Raw genomic sequence first — 17,616 nt, forward strand, 5'->3', positions numbered from 1 at the left:
TTTTTGAATCTTGATTAACCGAAGAATATTTAATCATTCGAAGACTCATTAGACATTTAATTATTGAAGATATCAATCAGGAGTGCTCTATATTAACAAAGATTCTATTCTTCTCGCATTTTTTCTTTTTTTCTTCATTCTTTCATCCTCCTTTCGTATTTTCTCCTTCCTAAGTATATCATTAGACCGAACGGTAATGATAAATGTGTAAATAGGAACAACGGGTACTTTATAAAAACGTAATAAATCGTTCGGAACCGACGATATTCGTATTACTTTTGATAAAGTTAAGATTATGATAATTGACAGTCTAAGTCTTAGAAGAAACAAGACACGTGTTTCTAATTAACATTCGCTGATTGGTCAACACAGATAAGATAGGTTCCCCTTGAATTCAGCAAATTGCTGTAAAAAGGACCGCTCTTTTTCTTACCCTTTTCTTTTTTCTTTTCTTGTCTTTCTTTCTCGGTAATCACGCTCGACGAGAAATTTTCTTGCGGCATTAATACCAAAGAAAAACTTGTTTCTCCTGCAAATTTGAATTTATACGATCAATTACCGAAAAATATGGGCCCGGGGGCCCGGACGAAGTCTTTCTCTCGCCGTCGTTGTTGCGTTACTGCCTTCTGATATTATCGTAAGTATGCTATAACGGGTTGCAAACAGTGGTTCTCATTTAGTGAAGAGAACTCCCATAAGATTTCTACAATTCTCTTTAATTATGATGCATAGCCAAAGTTTTCTTTTCGTTTTGAATACAAAGACGATCATCGTCATACAGTTGATAATACGATATTATTTTTTAATATTAACTGTGTATTTGTGTGTACGCTCGTGTACGTATGTGTGTCATTACATAACACTATATGTACTTACTCATTCGTACTAATAGTTTGGAGCATTTGAAAATTAATAATAATAATAATAATAATAATAATAATAATAATAATAATAATAATAATAAAAATAATAAAAATAATAATAATAATAATAATGATAATAATAATTTTCATCGTGTTAACAAATAAATCGAAAATTCCCATAAACGTAGTATAGTATTTACGTACAGTTGACTAATCGATATAAATTAAAAATACGTAGATAGAAAAATAGGTATGCCTATTAATAAGTAACCAGTCGAAATAATGTCCACTATTACTAGGGATATACAAGTACAACGTAACGCGAAATAATGGATTGCACCCATCAACGCGATAGAAAACGGAAAACGAGCCAACGATCGTATTAATGTTTTATCTCGATAGTAACATCATATGTAGATAGATACGTATTATATTCGAACTTTATCGTGAGAGGAGAAGAAAAATTGTTGGTCAATGTAAATACATAGTATGTTGTTTCTCTCACACGACGTGGCTCGTTTGTATTAAACTGCTTCTCTACGGCATGTAGACATATATACATATATATGTATGTTGTAGGTACGGCATGTATACATACATACATATATATGTATATATGTATGTATGTATTTCGTATGTATATATAATATGTGTGTGTGTGTGTATGTGTCCATCTCTCTTATCTTCGTACGTCTATATAAGAATATAAAAAAATGCGATCTCGTGTCGCTCTCTTCTTGCGATTCGATAGCAAAACCAGTATAATGAAAGATCCTTGCGCGATCCGACGATCGATAGAAAAAGACGTGCATACCTTCCACGAAGAAATATATTGTCCAGTCTTTATCGAGGCATCGTCCATACGTGCGATTTCTTCATGATAGATTTTTTATTTTCAATCAAGAGATCGTTCGCAGACGAGCGAGGCTATAAAAAAGTATCCGTTATACTTAGAAAAATATAATTATACAGCGTTAATCTAGTAACGAGAAAGTGAGCTTTGATATTTTCTTACTGAAAAGAAGAAACATCACCGTTCGACCTTATCCCAACGCAGAACTATTAGTCGACGTCGAAATAAGGTCGTAAGGTCGATTTACTTGGTGCGTTTGATAAGTTTTCAAGACCGATCGATTTTTATGGACACGATAAAAAACTTTCTTTCCGATCTTGCTTCTGTTCTTATCTTTTCAATCGTTCCAATCGCCTATCTTAGTTCGATCAAAGTTATACAATTATAGGGAAGATTAAGAAGTATGTGAAAAGATATTTAAAATAATTGAACTTAAGTTATAATCGATCGATCCGATACTCGAACGGACGCACCGTTTTATGCACGTAAGTTAAACCTAATCTATCTTAAACATAAGCTCCATTCGCCGAAGAGAGAAACGTCTTCGACCTAAACCTAATGTGTTCTAACAACTGTGATAGAAATGGAACGGTTTGTAGGATACGCGTGACCTTGAATAATGATTGACCACACGTCGATACGGAGGTCATAGTCTAAGTCTCTCTCTCTCTCTCTGTCTGTCTCTCTCTCTCTCTCATTCTTTTTCCTGTTATCGAACAAACGACCATTCGTGATTCTGTTTAACCAAAGTAGCAAAGTGGCGAAGAGGAATCTACTAAAGTTAACAGATTCCTTAGGTCGTTCATGGATTGTGCATGACTTTGCGAAGAACGTTTTTGGAGATTAAGGCAGCAGGGGATGATAGTAGACGGGTTTACGACTCTTCTCTATTACGTAGAACGCTTTAGGCTTGCCATTTCCGGAGAAATTCTTGTGGATGCTGGTAGAGCCTGTCTTGCTTGTGATTGGCGCATAATAAGACATGGCTGCCTTCTTCCGGTGTTTCTTTACCTTCGGCAAGGTGTTTCTTGAGCCGTGAAGTTCGTTGGTCAAATGAATTCTATGCATATTCGAATCGTCGAGCCTGTAAGTCTTCGTCGATAAACTATTCATGGTTTTCTTGGCTGAATCTGATTTCTTATCGATTATTTCGGGATAATTTAATCTTTTATCATTGTTTCTTATATGCTTAGATGGTAAAATCTTATGCATAATTCTCTTTTTCTCGGTGTCTTGGCGATGGGTATTGTCTAAAACGGAATTGGCTCTATCAATAGAAATCGATTCGGATTGCTGATGTTTTTTGCTTTCCTCCAACTTCTTCCTAGCCTGGTCCATTCGTAATTGTGCTTGGAGTCTCTTCTTTTCCGTAATCTTCTTCACCAGAGGTAAGTTCCAATGATAGATCTTCGCTGGCTTGCCGTTACCATGAAAACCAACCGGAAGATTCGGTCCCGTTTTAATTACTTTTTCATCCTTCGACGTTTTGTGAGGCTTTGTGATCGTGTAGTACGGCGGACTGGCTGGTAGTTTGACGATGTAAATATGACTGTCCCGATGACCGTGTCGACGACTGTACGGTTGATGAATTCGTGTCTGGGAATTCAGTCCAGGCGGTTCGGGACCGGCTAAACGTTTCTTGTGATGTCCATCAGGGATTTGAAGGGGTGCCAAGCCAAGACGGTTCAAGATAGCTGCGTTACTGGTATGGACGGTCTCGAAGGACGGTGGAGCATCCTCGGCGCCAATCGCAAGAATGCCAGTGGAAATGATCAAGAGACTACCACTCAGAAGATGTAATCTGAAATAAAAGATAATCGTCAGTACGTGTTCTAATAACTGTCTACTATTTTCATATCAAATATTTATCAATAGTTATCCCTTATAAATGTTCAATGTCTACGATTTCTTGTTCTTCGCATTTCCATAGCTCATTCTCTTAATATTTCTATTACTATATCGTAGGTTCAACTGATCGATTTCACAGAACGTTGACTCGATTTATGGACGTTCCTGTCGCACTGTCGTACGTCGTTATTTCGTTCGGGTAACCAATTAGAAGGGGTGCCTTGGGGGTGAGGAATATCTTGCGAGTTCGAAGACACCGACATTATCGTTGTAGATTGGCGAGGCAGGAAAATGGATAGAAATCTAGAAGGAGAGAAGAGGAGGACAAAGAGTTATGTCGTCTTAAGGAACGATCCATCACGGCTGCCACGTCGTAAAGTCCAAAAGAAGAAGAACAAGGAGTCCAAGCACGACCCTGACCGATGCTACTCGAAGAAACGATTGGAGTAAGAACAACGAGAGAATGAGAGAGATAGATAGAAGCTTTAAACTACCTGCCATACCATAAATACGGTTCCCGTATCCAAGAAAAGAGACAAAGCAAAATTTTACTTAGACGTTGACCGTGAAAGTGACGAGTTTTCTAATGAGCCGTCTCGACAATTTTACAATCAAATTGAACATTTGATTCTTTCTCGGAAATCGAATCTGATTATTTGAAAGGTCTAAGAAGCCGATGAATTAAATAGATTTGTTATACGATTTAGACGTAACGACAGAGTCATTACCTGTTAAACGATGAAGTATAATATGTACTCATGATAAACGTTTTTTGATCATTAAAGGGTCTATTACAGAGGTTAAATCGTTTCGTGTTGCCTAGTGCTATTCATCTATGTTATCAAGACCGTTGTTAGATATAAAATGAACACGAAACTTTCGTATCTCGAAGATAGGTACTATACTCATTTCTTCGTAATATTCTACCAGTGTAAAACAACTCAACATGCGTTCGTACGGATGATAAATCATCTTTCCCTCTTAATTACTCACCACACGGAGATATGCTTTCATAATTACTATACTCTTCACCGCTATTTTCTTAACTCGACGCAAAACTCAATGTATCTTCTGTTCCTTTTCGCATTTCTACGATCGATACAGTGAAACCGTGAAATGGTATATACGAGTAAGTATCCTATACGATATTGCAACAATACAAAATGAAATAATATCACATTGATTCACAGGGAAGACCATAAATAAAAGATAATTAATTTCTAATAACGTTATTACGAGTAACATTCAAACGGAATTAAAAGTTTTTCTTTATCTTTAATAAAGATAAAGATGAACAAAAAATTTTGCATATCCTTGAAAACGTAACACCAATAAGTAATTGGAGACAATAAAGGACTAAAGTAGGAGAAATTCAAATATGAATTTATAAAAGAATAATTAAATATTCGTTTATACGATGACGTTGTTGCGGAGAAAAAACGAGGTAGGTGGGCTTGGGTTGGGTAGAGGTTGGCAAAAGAGTAAACGTTTTGCATCGGACAACGTCCATCCTGAAGAGAGAAAGAGAGAGAAAGAGAGAGAAAGAGAGAGAGGGAGATCTGGGGACGTCCGTCACGCGATGTCCATGAATTAATACGCCAGCCAGGCGTCTCCCTCGTTGGAAAATTATTCCTCCTTCCATCACATCGCAGGCGAACGTTTCGCATGGTCGTCACTTCGAGTACTCCGGGCTATCGAAGCTTTTGTTGCAGAAGGATGACGATAAACGCTGCTCGATGAAAGGAAAAAGTAAAATAAAGGGATAGAGAAAGAGAGATTTCGTTGTTTCCGCGAAAAAGGGTGAATTGGTTCTTCGAAAAGCCTGACAAGAGAACCTATTGAACACTCTACCATATACTTTCATAATTACCATAATCGTATTTGACTGTTTAATTCTAATTATACTTTCGAGGATCATTTCTTTTGGCTTCCCTTTTCATTTATTTTTCATTCTCTTTTATTCTTCCTTCGCGTGAAAAGAATCTTGGTTTCGTTTTATTTATTTTTTTGTTGTTTTTTACCCTACGTTAGACTTAATCCTGGCCATTAGCGATCGTATCAAAGTACAATACAACCGCAAGAACTTTCAGACAGAGAGATGGTCTCCTGTGATACTTCGACTTTTTTTAAAACCAACGAACGATCCTCGAAAAACGAAAAAAAGCTTTCTTGTGAATGAACCCGTTGTACGTCTGGAAATGGTATACGAAGATTCTCGAATTTGATTCCATTTAAGTTAATTAACACATTATATCAATGATACAAAAAAATTGTGGGGATTGAAATGATCAAATCGGAATGATTTGATTGCTCTAAAGATGATTCTTGTTTATTATCCGTGCAGGCACGTTTTCCTCTTATCGCATAGCGAAATAACACATCGAAGGTTGATTTCAAAGGCCGAAGGCGAAGCAGGAACGCAGAATCTCTCCTCGGTGGCCCATTATGGCCGGACGTATTCGAGGAAAGCACAGGATTGGCAGGTTGATGGAACGCGGAAGAGGCGACCCTGAGAGAGAAAGAAGAAGCGAGAAAAAGAAAGAAAAAGAGATAGAGAGAAAGAGAGAGAGATGACTGGAGGAAAGAATCTAAGAGAAAAAGAAGTGGAAGGTGGTAGATGCCAGAAACAGCAACAGCAGCAATGAGAAGACAGAGGAGTAAATAAGACACACACGTACTAACACACACAGACGAATGACAAATGAAAAGAAATCTCTGTGTAGCATCTTACAGTGAGTCGAGATTAATCTTCATGATCATCACGTGAATCGGCGGTTACGCAGCATCCACTTGATTTCTCGGTTAATAATACTCTAATAACTCGGAATATCGGCCAGTTTAGCACACCTCCTTACGGTACCCATCTCGCTTTCCTTTTGTCTTTATTTCCTTACCATCTTTGGATTAAACGTCTACAGAGAGATCATAGGAGAATTATCGAAATTGCTCTTGATAAGTTGTGGAGCTATAAGTGCACTTGGGTTAAGTCGTATAGACCCTTCATCATCATAATAATAATAGTCATAATAATCATAGTATTAATAATAACGATATCGATCATAATACTTTCCAGTTCTATATTACTCCGATGTCTTGTATTATGACTAAACATCAGAATTTTTTTCAGACACAAGTATTAAATTGAGATTCAGGATGGTGAATGCGATGTTACTTGAAAAGCGTTCTTATTTAATATGTTTGATGTATCAGAAATCTTGGTAAGTTATCGAGTTTAAACGACAACTCGTTGACCCCATCCTATTTCTTTCTTCCTCTCTCTCTCTTTCTTTCTTTCGTACTCCAATACAAATTGGGTACGATCACGTGAAAGCTTAAACGAGAGAATAACGCGGCAGTTCGCCAGTGCGTTCCAACGCAAGCAAAATACCTTTCTTTGAAGGGTTAAGAATAGAAAGAAAGGGTAAGGTGGACGAGGCGATGAGACGACGGTGGTTGCCGCAGGGTTGTAATGGGCTCGCGAAGCCTATAATTTGTGTCTTGGTCGAGTTAACGTGCTGGAGTTTGAGAGAGAGATGAAGAGGGAGGAAGAGAGAGAGAGAGAGAGAGAGAGAGAGAGATTACAATCCCCATCGAAATTATGAAGTTAAAAGACCTTCCTCCAACTATCCGATACTCTTTTTATATCGACCACATCATAATTTTTACTTTACATTCAACCAACGGTAATGCGGAAATTGATGTTACGACATACAATTATTATTATGTAAATCGTATGTCTTTACGACTAGTTTCTGCAACATATCACCTCTCTCTCTTTCTCTCTATTTATGAATAGATTTCCTTCCATTTTTCGTGTCAAGTGTGAAATCTTGTTCATAATAATTATAGTGATCATGTAATTCCTTTGGTATAATTTTAATCAAATTACGTTGACGTGTTCGATAATCGTATCTGCCCTTTTATGTTGTTTCAATGTCAAACGAAACGCTTCCTCGTAAAACAAAGAATTACCGAAAACATACTACTTGCTTTTCTTAGTATCTTCTATCATTTCCTAAAATCAGGAAACTATAAAAGCTATGAGAAAAATAATTGCAGTCCCTGAGTCAAAGGGACTGGAAGTTTTCGAGGGGTCGGAACTTGAATAATGGCGCGTGCTAACGCACGCGATACCAGCAAAATCTATAGAGGTAGTATTAGATATCGAAGATCGGTCGCGTTGATTCTCAAGATCCCCGAATATTCCCGATTCCTGGAATATCCGTCGCGAGAATTTCCATAAAACGAATGGAATTTGATGTCGGAGATACCGAGACACTTTTGATGATCAGAATCTAACTACTCAGGCGAAAGAAATAGAATATCGATATATTATATCGAAATATTTCGTCAAGCGGGTTTAGTTTCAATAAATAGACGATATAACAGAAATGATATGAAATATTTTTGTAGAAATTGTAATATTTCTTCGATTATTTCCAAGACAAGTTGACTGGTATTTTAATGAAAAAAATTGCAACTAAATTTATCGGCCATTAATCTTCCCACATAGTTTCGTGCTCGAGACATCGTTCGTAGTAGCAGAGAAATCATTCGAAGAACATCGCAGAGATATCCTGGAGCGTGACACCGAAGGAATAGAAGGAGTTTGTTCACCTTAGTGATCCAAGCAAACATACTACGCTTGGCGTGAATAACGTAGCCTCGTGTCCACGCGAGGTTCTCGCTCGTATAACTCGATCTCAGCGTTGACTTCTCTCGTGCCAGGAACGCTACACATGTTCACGTGCACGCTCGTACGCATACGATTACATTTTACAAAGAACGAAGAACGTAGCTGAGAAGACGGAGAGACCGTGACAGAAATAAGTTATAAGAGAGAGAGAGAGAGAGAGAGAGAGAGAGAGAGGAGAGAGATAGAAAAAGAAAACTAAAATATGTATTGTCTTGACAGAAACTGGAAAAGCCACTTAGCCTAATTCGACGTCTACCAGATCATCCCACCATGTTGCGAGTCACGTGAGATAATCAGACAACGTGCTGAATTTATCGTTCTGCATAATTCAAGACTCGTGAGTTACGCTTTACCTTCGGAATATTTATCAGGCTTACAAATTGGAACAAATTTTTCACTGTGCGAACTCACAGGGTAAGCCTATAAGTAAATAGATAAACATGTGTTTAAATCGTGTCAAAACTTGGACATTTGTCAAATCTGCCGAAATTTTAAAGCTATAAAAATAGAAAAGTTACGATCTGTAAATGTGTATTGACAGAAGACATAGATATGCACTCTCGTTAATCAAAATGAGATAGCATTGGTCTATTCTTTTTTCTTTTTTTAACTTCACGTTTTACTACCGCAAGTAAATAGTATTGGACGTGAAATAAATATGCATTATACAGTCTATAAATACATAGACATCTAATTTGAATTTAAGAGAGCTACGTTTTTGAAACTATGTATAGAAGATTGAAAAAAATAAACTCGACTAGTATCGTATTTCTAATAATAGAAACACTAAATAAATTTCTCCCGTCGCCAAATTCGCGAACGATCGATTCTGTCATTGAATGATGGTCCCTAAGCTCAGAGAATATTTCTTATTCCTACGTGACATCCTTTCCGCATATGTTACCGCATGATAATAAGTACGACGTGTATGAATAATGAACGCAGACCGCGTCGATAATAACTCTAACGTAAGAAAGTATGCTCCAACTGGTTCCGTATGTTTATCCCGAACGTTTACATGAATAAATCAAGTTATTAAGAGAACTTCGCTTACGAAACTTATAAACTAAAAGTTGCTTCAAACTAAATTAATGAAAATGGATATATTTCAATTAGATGTTCGATTCATCATCATCTTTCGAAAAATCTTCGAATAAAAGTATAATGGCCGAATAGGTATACTCAAAGTGGATGGCAATGAACTTGGTTTCGATTTTTATCTTCGACTACTATGCATATATATATATATATAGTTGTATTAAGGATGTGTGTATGTGTAAATATGTTTCACGGTCCTAAACCACAGGGCGTTCGCTTTCGTTGCAGAGAAAATGGTTGAACGGACGTGACGTCCATAAATCTCAATGCGTCTGGATTTGTTTGGGTGCCGACTAACTCGCATTTATTGGTCGGTCGGTGCTCTGTAATTATATCCTTCCTTCCGAACATGCAGGTCTTGGATGCTTAGAACTCTTGTCGATTATAGGATTCCTACATTCCTAGCATGTTCTTCATTCCAAAGAATTAAATACCGACTCTATTTGACTATTCCGATGATATTTCCTATCAGTTATTTCATAATGCTAGACTCTTACTCGCTCTCGAACAGCTGTGTGAAATTAAAACGAGAACGAGGATCAAATTAGATGTTTCCTTTCAACATAGACGAGAAATTAATTATAATAAGAATAGGAGAGAGTACGAGATGGATAGATAGATAAAAGAGAAAGAGAAAGAGGAAAAGACAGAGAAAGAAAGAGAGGAAGAAACAGAGAGAGAAAGAGAGAGAGAGAGAGAGAGAGAGAGAGAGAGTTAATTAAACACGTTTACATATTTTAATAAAAATAATATTCTAAACAATTCCATCATTCGAATTAATTGAATAAGTCATAAACTCTTCGAGATAATAATCATTTACTGATACTTCATTAGTCATAAAATTATAACGATGACTCTCTGTCTCTCTATCTTTACATTTTTAAAACGAAATAATAATGTTATTAATAATCTATGGAAACCGTTGACAGGTAATTCATGTAAATCAATTTGTTCATCCATCACTTCCTCGAACATGATCGATCGTTCGCGAAAGCCCGATGCGATCACCGCATATTCTCTGGTTGGGTTCGAGAAGTCAAGCGATGTGACCTTTGACCCTGACCACAGACGCACCGGCTCAAAATCAATATCACAAACGCAGACCTAGAGCAGGAAAAGTACATTCGAGAAAGACATCCTAACCAAGAAGGAAGGGTCGACCGGTCGACAACCGGTTCGGCCATCTTAACGAGAATTCAGAAGGATTTCCATGTATCTCTCCAGGAGAACACGACGTCGGAAACCAAGAAAGGTTCTCTTCCTTGGTAGGCACCCTACGAGAAAGGGCATCTTCTCTTAGACGGACTTAGGAGTCGTCCGTTTAACGATCCTTTTAGAAGAAAAGAACCGGTCGACTCATCGCATGCCGATACCTTAGCTCACTCGTCCCCTCGATTACATATATCGTCGAGATGTGAATTGTCTCGACTCCACGAATGCTCATCGTAGATAACGAGTGGAATCGTACCTTCGTGCTAAACGAGATAGTATAAGAAAAAGACAACAAACGGAGTATCTCCTCTATAGTTTATTTTTTAGATTAGGACTTAAAATATAATCAAAGAGACCAATTACATACACACACACATACATATATTCCTATATAGTCGGAGTTTATCGTCTTGTACTAATCGTAAGATACAGCGAACCACATTTTTTTAATTAATTCTAATTGCATCGTAAACTACTGCATCAAGTCATATAATAGAATTTCTTTTCTAATACCGAAGAAGAAGCTATCGTTTAAATAAATTTATCCTCGAAAATATTTTCAGAATATAATCTTCAATACAATTGTTATCGATCAATCCTATTCGCGTTGTATGCGAGATAAAGTTTATTCTTGTTTGAAGAAGAATGAGGAAACTCATTGGAAGCATTCGCTCGTACACTTATTGTGCAGAAAGTTAAGAAGAAATTCCAAGTGCTTCGAGAAAACGTCAGGATCGATCTAAAGCTAAAGAAGAATTTTATCGGATATAGCCATCAGTTACCTATTCCAAGATATAAGAAACGAGGAGAAAGAAGAACAGAAGGAAGTAGAAGATTAATTTGCTTGGCGTGGGATGGCAGCCACGATACAGCTGCGGCCCGTGCGCGACGAAAGTTATTAGAAGGTACCGGGCGTGAAAAGGGAAGTGCCCATCGACAACCGATCACTGCCCTTCCCTTTCTCCTCCCTTCCTCTCTATGCTCTAACATTCTATACATAGTACTATATATCGATGTAGCAGTCTATGTATCTATCTATGTATACTATCTATACATAGTGCTACCGATCAGGGTGTCGAGCAATTTTACGCAATCCTTGATTAATGGGACGAGAATAGCAAAGCAAAAAAACCGAAAGAAATAGAAAAGATAAAAAGGGAGTACTTTCATAGTTGAACATCGTCTATTCTAGGTTCGCCTCATAAAGAAAGTAAGAAGAAAAAAAAAAGACAGAAAGAAAGAAGGAAAGAAAGATAAAACGTTGAAATTCCCTTACGGCCCATTAAATCTACGAGACATTGCCAAGAAACGACGGAAGGGACGATCGAAAAAAATAAAAGAGAAGGATCGTTCGTAGTTTAGAAAAAAAAAGAAAAGTAATGTCGATCCTGGCAAAAAGAATTGTCTCCCTTAACTGTTTCCCATCCTCTTTCTCAATGAAGATGGAAGAAATCGTATTTAAATTTCTATTCGAGTACAGGAGCAAACGTATCGTTAATAATTCGACTTCATTCGAATTATTAATGATATTTATTCGATTATTTAGTTTCCTTCGATTATACGAGATGACTCATAAGAAAACACGTAAGATTGAAAATCGATTAAGTCGTGGCCACGATTAATTCTTTCGTTACTTTTTCTTAGGGGAACGATGTAGTCGTATATAATCCTGCCGCAATGAGTCAGGACAAGGGAATGGATTTGTTTGGAGATAATCGATTCTTGTTTTTCTCCGTATCGAGTTGGTATCTTGAATGGTAAAGAACATTCCTTGGATCCTGATCACCGGCACGAGTTTAATAACACGGGAAAATCAATTTCGTGTGCAAGGAAGCAAGTAAAATTCGTGAATATTAATAAAATGTCGTTTCTTTTCTTTTTCTTTTTTTTTTTTCTTTTGTCGATAAAACGTCGATGAAATATGTCGTCGTTATCTTAAAGCAGGGGTTCCCAAAGTATTATCTAAACGGGCCAAACTGTAAATTTCAGAATATTTAGCGGATCAAAAAGAAACTGTCACGGAAAAATACGTTCAAATTCTGTGAAAAATAATCTTTTATAAAAATCAATAAGGAATTGCTGCGATAAGAATACTTGATTTCAACATTCTTCAGTTCATCATTTCTATAAATTTAAAATCGCGGATAATTTGATATGACGGGTCACATTTCTAAGGTTTACGAGTCGTAATTGGCCCGTGAACCGCACTTGGGATTCCCTGCTTTAAAGAAAAATGGAAAGTTCAAAAATTGATATATATATTTCCTTCTGACGTGATGTCATCAATCGAAAATTACGGAGAAAGAAATTCCAAGCTGAATCATAAGCTTGATACTTCAACGAAGGTAAAGAGGCTGCCAAGGTAATTCGTCTGTGAAACGGCGTAAGGAAAAACAGGAATAGCAGAGCGAACACGTTTTCTTGCTAGATAAAAAGAAAGGGAGAAAGAGAGAAAGGAAGTGAATTGCAGCGAGAGAAGATCGACGAGCAAACATAAGGCAAAATGTTTCTTCACGAGCCACGGCGATTACTTTGTGTCACATAATCAAGAGCCAGACTTAATGACCATGCACGTTCCTTCGTAATTATTGTTACGGCGTAAATAGGATCGTTATGTTCTTCTTTACAGATCATTGATTCCGTTTTACCGCGGGCGTTGAATAAAATTTTATTTTTAGCTAAAGACACCAAAGCGATTAGAAATAAAAGGAAATATTATCTTGTCGTGAAATTAAATGGAACTTAAAAAAAAAAGAAGATTAATTTTAAATGAATAACCGAGTCTCGTCTTCGTACCTTATTTACAACATAGACTTCCATTAGTACTACACACGGGACTTCGTTTTCAACGAGGAGAAACCTCTGAAAGGTCGTTGGAAAAAGGTCCGTGATGTAGAAAGGAAAAGAAGATGTTAGTTCAAACGTGGAACTTGAAACAGCCCCATCGGGAAAGTACCTATCCAAGATGTATGGCTTCGAGAGAAACTTTAGGGGACTAAATGCTTGTGCTATATATGTACATACTTACATATACGAACTCGTTTTATGTGTTAATCGATTCGTTATATTCGATCGTTTGGCGATAATGTAATTCTTTTAAATTTAATTTTTTTGTATTAATTCCTTATAATTAAATTATGCCGAACAAATTTATTTTTTATATTTTTTTTTTTTATTTCAATTTTTTGTCGAAAGACTCGAGAAATAATTGTAGCTTTTATACAACATGGATGCTTCAAACTTACGAGGTCTACTCTTTACGTAGAAACATGGTACGGTAAATATTAATTAGCAGCACGACGAGAACCGCGAGATTTACGATGCGAGAAAGAAAAGAACAAGGAAAGTTTACCAAGCATCAAAAGAACACTGCTACGAGCCGCTGAGAGAAAACGTACCTTCTCAAGCTTCGTATTGTTTCGGTCACGTAGCCCTTTTCTACCCTCTTCCGTCTCCATAACAGGTCGAAGTATCTTCCCTCGATGGAACCAGCATGCATTCAAACTGGCATATATGTATGTACATACATAGAAAACTAAAATACCTACATCGTGCTAGACAATGCTTAGAAACTACGATGAAGAGAATCTACGTTGTCCTATCATTCAGCAAACTTTTCTAAAATAAATGTAGGACTATTGCTTCTCTCTTTTCCTCTCTATCTCTCTCTCTCTCTCTCTCTCCTCTCTCTCTATTTTTCCGCACCAATAAATCGGCTAATTAGTATAGTATATAGCCGGATTCACAAGACATTAATTAGCTAATTGGATCGGAGCGACGACATCCGTGAAGGAAGAAACTTTTAGAAGCTCATCGTCCTACCGTGTACATCTCGACCCAACTAATTAATAGTTACTTAACGAATTAGTATATTAATGGCGCCAAGACGAAGCACGTCACGAACTCGTGAAGTAATTCGCACTCGTAGAAAGACGCATCGGAATGTACCGCTGATTCTCGATTTTGGAATCGTTCCATTAAACGTTTCCTCTTTTTCCTTCTTCGAGTCGCCGCCTTCCGGAGAATTCTTCGAGACATCGAAAGAGAGCGCTCGTCACTCGTCGTAATTGGCTGCAACCACGTTTCGAATCCCTTTTAAGGAAGTGTCTTCTCCTTGCGATTAACGGATACTGCTATGGATTCTTGGAATCGTCTTTTTAACACCTGCCGGCTCGCTTAAGAAAGTAACTTACGATCTTTGATTGTTATTTATTGACGAACAACGTGTATCTATCCTACCTCAACTATTTATTTTAGTTTTTACGACGTGACTGAACGCCAAAGAACGTGCAAGCAATCTTTAATTTACGTTCATTTCTTATAACGAATAGATATTATAAATATCCGCTCTATTTATAAATGTTACTTTATCGTTACTTGTATCCACAAGTTCATTATTAAGATTTACTATATCATATGTCGTATTCCTGTACGAACATTATAAGATATACGCTAGTCAATTAGTTAATATTAAATTTGTTTAAGAAAATACTTCATTGAACATTCGAATCCATGTTACACTGGTTTTACACTTTGCTACTATTAACGTACGAAGAAGATAATTTCAAGGAACAACGAATAAATTATAGAGATAAGAAACATGTATTTCGCACTCGACAGTCGTACCTCCAAGTATCGATCGTGTGAATAATATCTCTTAATTATCATTCTAGTAATTGGATCATCCTTATCGTTCTCGACACGAGTTTTCATCTCTCTACTTCGTCTCTTTTACTCTGTCGCTTTCATCGTTTCGATAAGAAGGTATAAAATTGCAAGGTAGAACCGCTATATATATATACACATAAAAGAAACGAAAGTATGAATTTCGATAATTTCGATATATATATATGATTGTGTATATTCATCGAAATTATCGAAATTTATACTTTCATTTCTTTTCTGTTTCGGAACTCTAACAATCTGGTCCAGTTCCAGTACACTGTCGAACACGCAATCATCATGCAATCATGTCAGTGTTTTGCGGTCGAGCGAAGATCTTCGACCCTTTTCAATAAGATTACACGCGAACAAGCGAACTAACTCTAAGTGGCTTCGCCAGTTCGCAAGGTCTATCGCGTTGTAAATCGCAAGGGATGCGAAAACAAGGTTCTATCTTTCTCTTTTTCTTTTTCTTTAGCATGCTCTGTCCTTCTATTAACGAGCTTAAGGCATGCATGGTCTACGTGACGAGACTTTACGGCTGTTTTAACGGAATCCTATTAATCGGGTTCTCCGATCGTACGAGGAAGAAACACGAAGATTTTCTTCTCTCTCTCTCACACTCTCTTTTTCTTTCTTCTCTTCTTTTTGGAATCTCGTTCCCACGCCTGCCATTTTTTTATTTCTTCAGACATTTCCGTGACGGCTAAATGAACATCGATATAAGTCTCGAAGGCTACAGACCGAGTAAAGAGAAGACAGCTCCATGCAAAGTCTCTCGATCGTGTCTATCGTCGATCGCGAAGCAGAATGGCGCCAAGTTTCGATGAGAATGTTGAAAGTGAAGGAAGAAGGCGGAGAACATTGTGAGAAACGTGCACTTTCCGAGAAATGTGAGAAGAATTTTAAAGACGAGTATTCTAAGCTCTTGAACTTGCTCCCGCTCCCTCCCCCCTCTCTCTCTCTTTTTCTCTCTCTTTCTCTCTCTTACACACACATTTACATTTACACCTACATTACATTATTTTCTTGTAATTACTTAAGTAATTTTGTAATCGATAATCATCGTGGCGACATCTAATTATAATTTCATAACTTTCCGGTTTTATCGCGATTTTGTGTTGGTTCTTATTAAGAATATCTTGATTTATATAATAGCAGAACCGGAATCACGGTCATTCTCAATGTTCGTAACGAGTACGAAGCAATAAATGTCAGATTATATCTAATTAACGCTATCGTCGTTAACAAGATTCTTCTAAGCCTTTTCTCCCGCCCACGAAACACGATAATTGAGAATCTCTTCGAGCAAAGACCTGCATGACTTTGTTTAGAGACTAAATATTCCAAACAGGTGCTTCGTAGACGCAGAATAAGAGAAAAGAAAACGTAGAAAAGCTTAGCGTGGATAAGGATCGTCTGGATGGTCGTACCAAAGAAGTCGATTTCTCGAAAACGAACGGATGTGAAAGAAAACGAGTCTTTTGGAAAAATAGGCTTGCCAGACTAGTTCATCGAAGTTCCATGGAAAAACAAGAAATGACTCTGTCTTCTTATCTCCGATTGAAATGTTAAATCGAATTTGATGTAGATGTTTTATAAAAAAAAAGAAGAAAAAACAAAAAAAAAAAAGAGAACGAAGGAATACAACGAGCTTCGTAAATATTACCCAAGAATGAATAACAAATCCGAGCGATAAAATACGTTACTTATCTAGATACTAACCAGATTAGCGTAAATCTCAGACGTTCCGTGAACATTATGCACACGTGGAGAATTATAATCCAAACCATGGCTGCCAATGGGCGATACCAAATAGACCTAATGAAGCTATACGGAAGCGCAACTTACGATGTAGAAAGAGAAAGAGAGAGAGAGAGAGAGAGAGAGAGAGAGAGAGAGAGAGAGAGAGAGAGAGAGAGAGAGAGAGAGAGAGAGAGAAACTTTATTCAACATATAATACCGCTTTATAGATTATGCAAATGCTCTTGCTTGGAGTATAGCGACATTGAAAGAGGATTCAGCGAGCAAAAGCCCTTCCTTCTCTATTCCTTACCTTTACTTGTGCCACGTCGGACTATACACGCGGAAGGATTAAAACAACAAGAAGAAACACACATCGACCAAGAGAGTGTTCGACGACCATTGGTTACCTGCCCATTGATAGCTGCGGCAGAAAGAAAAGAGAACTTCCTTTGGAATTCCATTGTCAAGATCGGTGAGAGGATGGACCCAGCGAGATGGACTTTCATGCATTCTTTTGTCGGACGAAGTAACATTGTACAAAGGATCACGCAGTAGTTATCTCCTCTCTCTTTCCTTTCTCTCTTTCTCTCCCATCCTCTCTCTCTCTCTCTCTCTCTCTCTCTCTCTCTCTCTCTCTC

The 17,616-nt window shown here is 37.3% G+C and overlaps 1 protein-coding gene and 1 long non-coding RNA gene across 2 annotated transcripts in view; one reads left to right on the plus strand and one right to left on the minus strand.

Annotated features, from left to right (window-relative positions):
* Positions 1–695: 695 nt before the first annotated feature.
* Positions 696–17,616, minus strand: part of LOC122631035 — a 32,716-nt gene continuing 15,795 nt past the window's right edge. The window contains exon 2 of the mRNA XM_043816221.1: positions 696–3,517. Within this exon, the coding sequence (XP_043672156.1) occupies positions 2,560–3,517 (958 nt within the window). The 3' untranslated portion in view covers positions 696–2,559. The remainder of the gene's footprint in view (positions 3,518–17,616) is intronic.
* On the plus strand, positions 2,072–4,532 carry LOC122631036. Its single transcript, XR_006327604.1, has 3 exons — positions 2,072–2,201; positions 3,372–3,539; positions 3,682–4,532. It is a non-coding gene; the product is annotated as an uncharacterized LOC122631036 (long non-coding RNA).

Source organism: Vespula pensylvanica, chromosome 8, assembly GCF_014466175.1.
Source record: "Vespula pensylvanica isolate Volc-1 chromosome 8, ASM1446617v1, whole genome shotgun sequence".
Classification (NCBI taxonomy): domain Eukaryota; kingdom Metazoa; phylum Arthropoda; class Insecta; order Hymenoptera; family Vespidae; genus Vespula; species Vespula pensylvanica.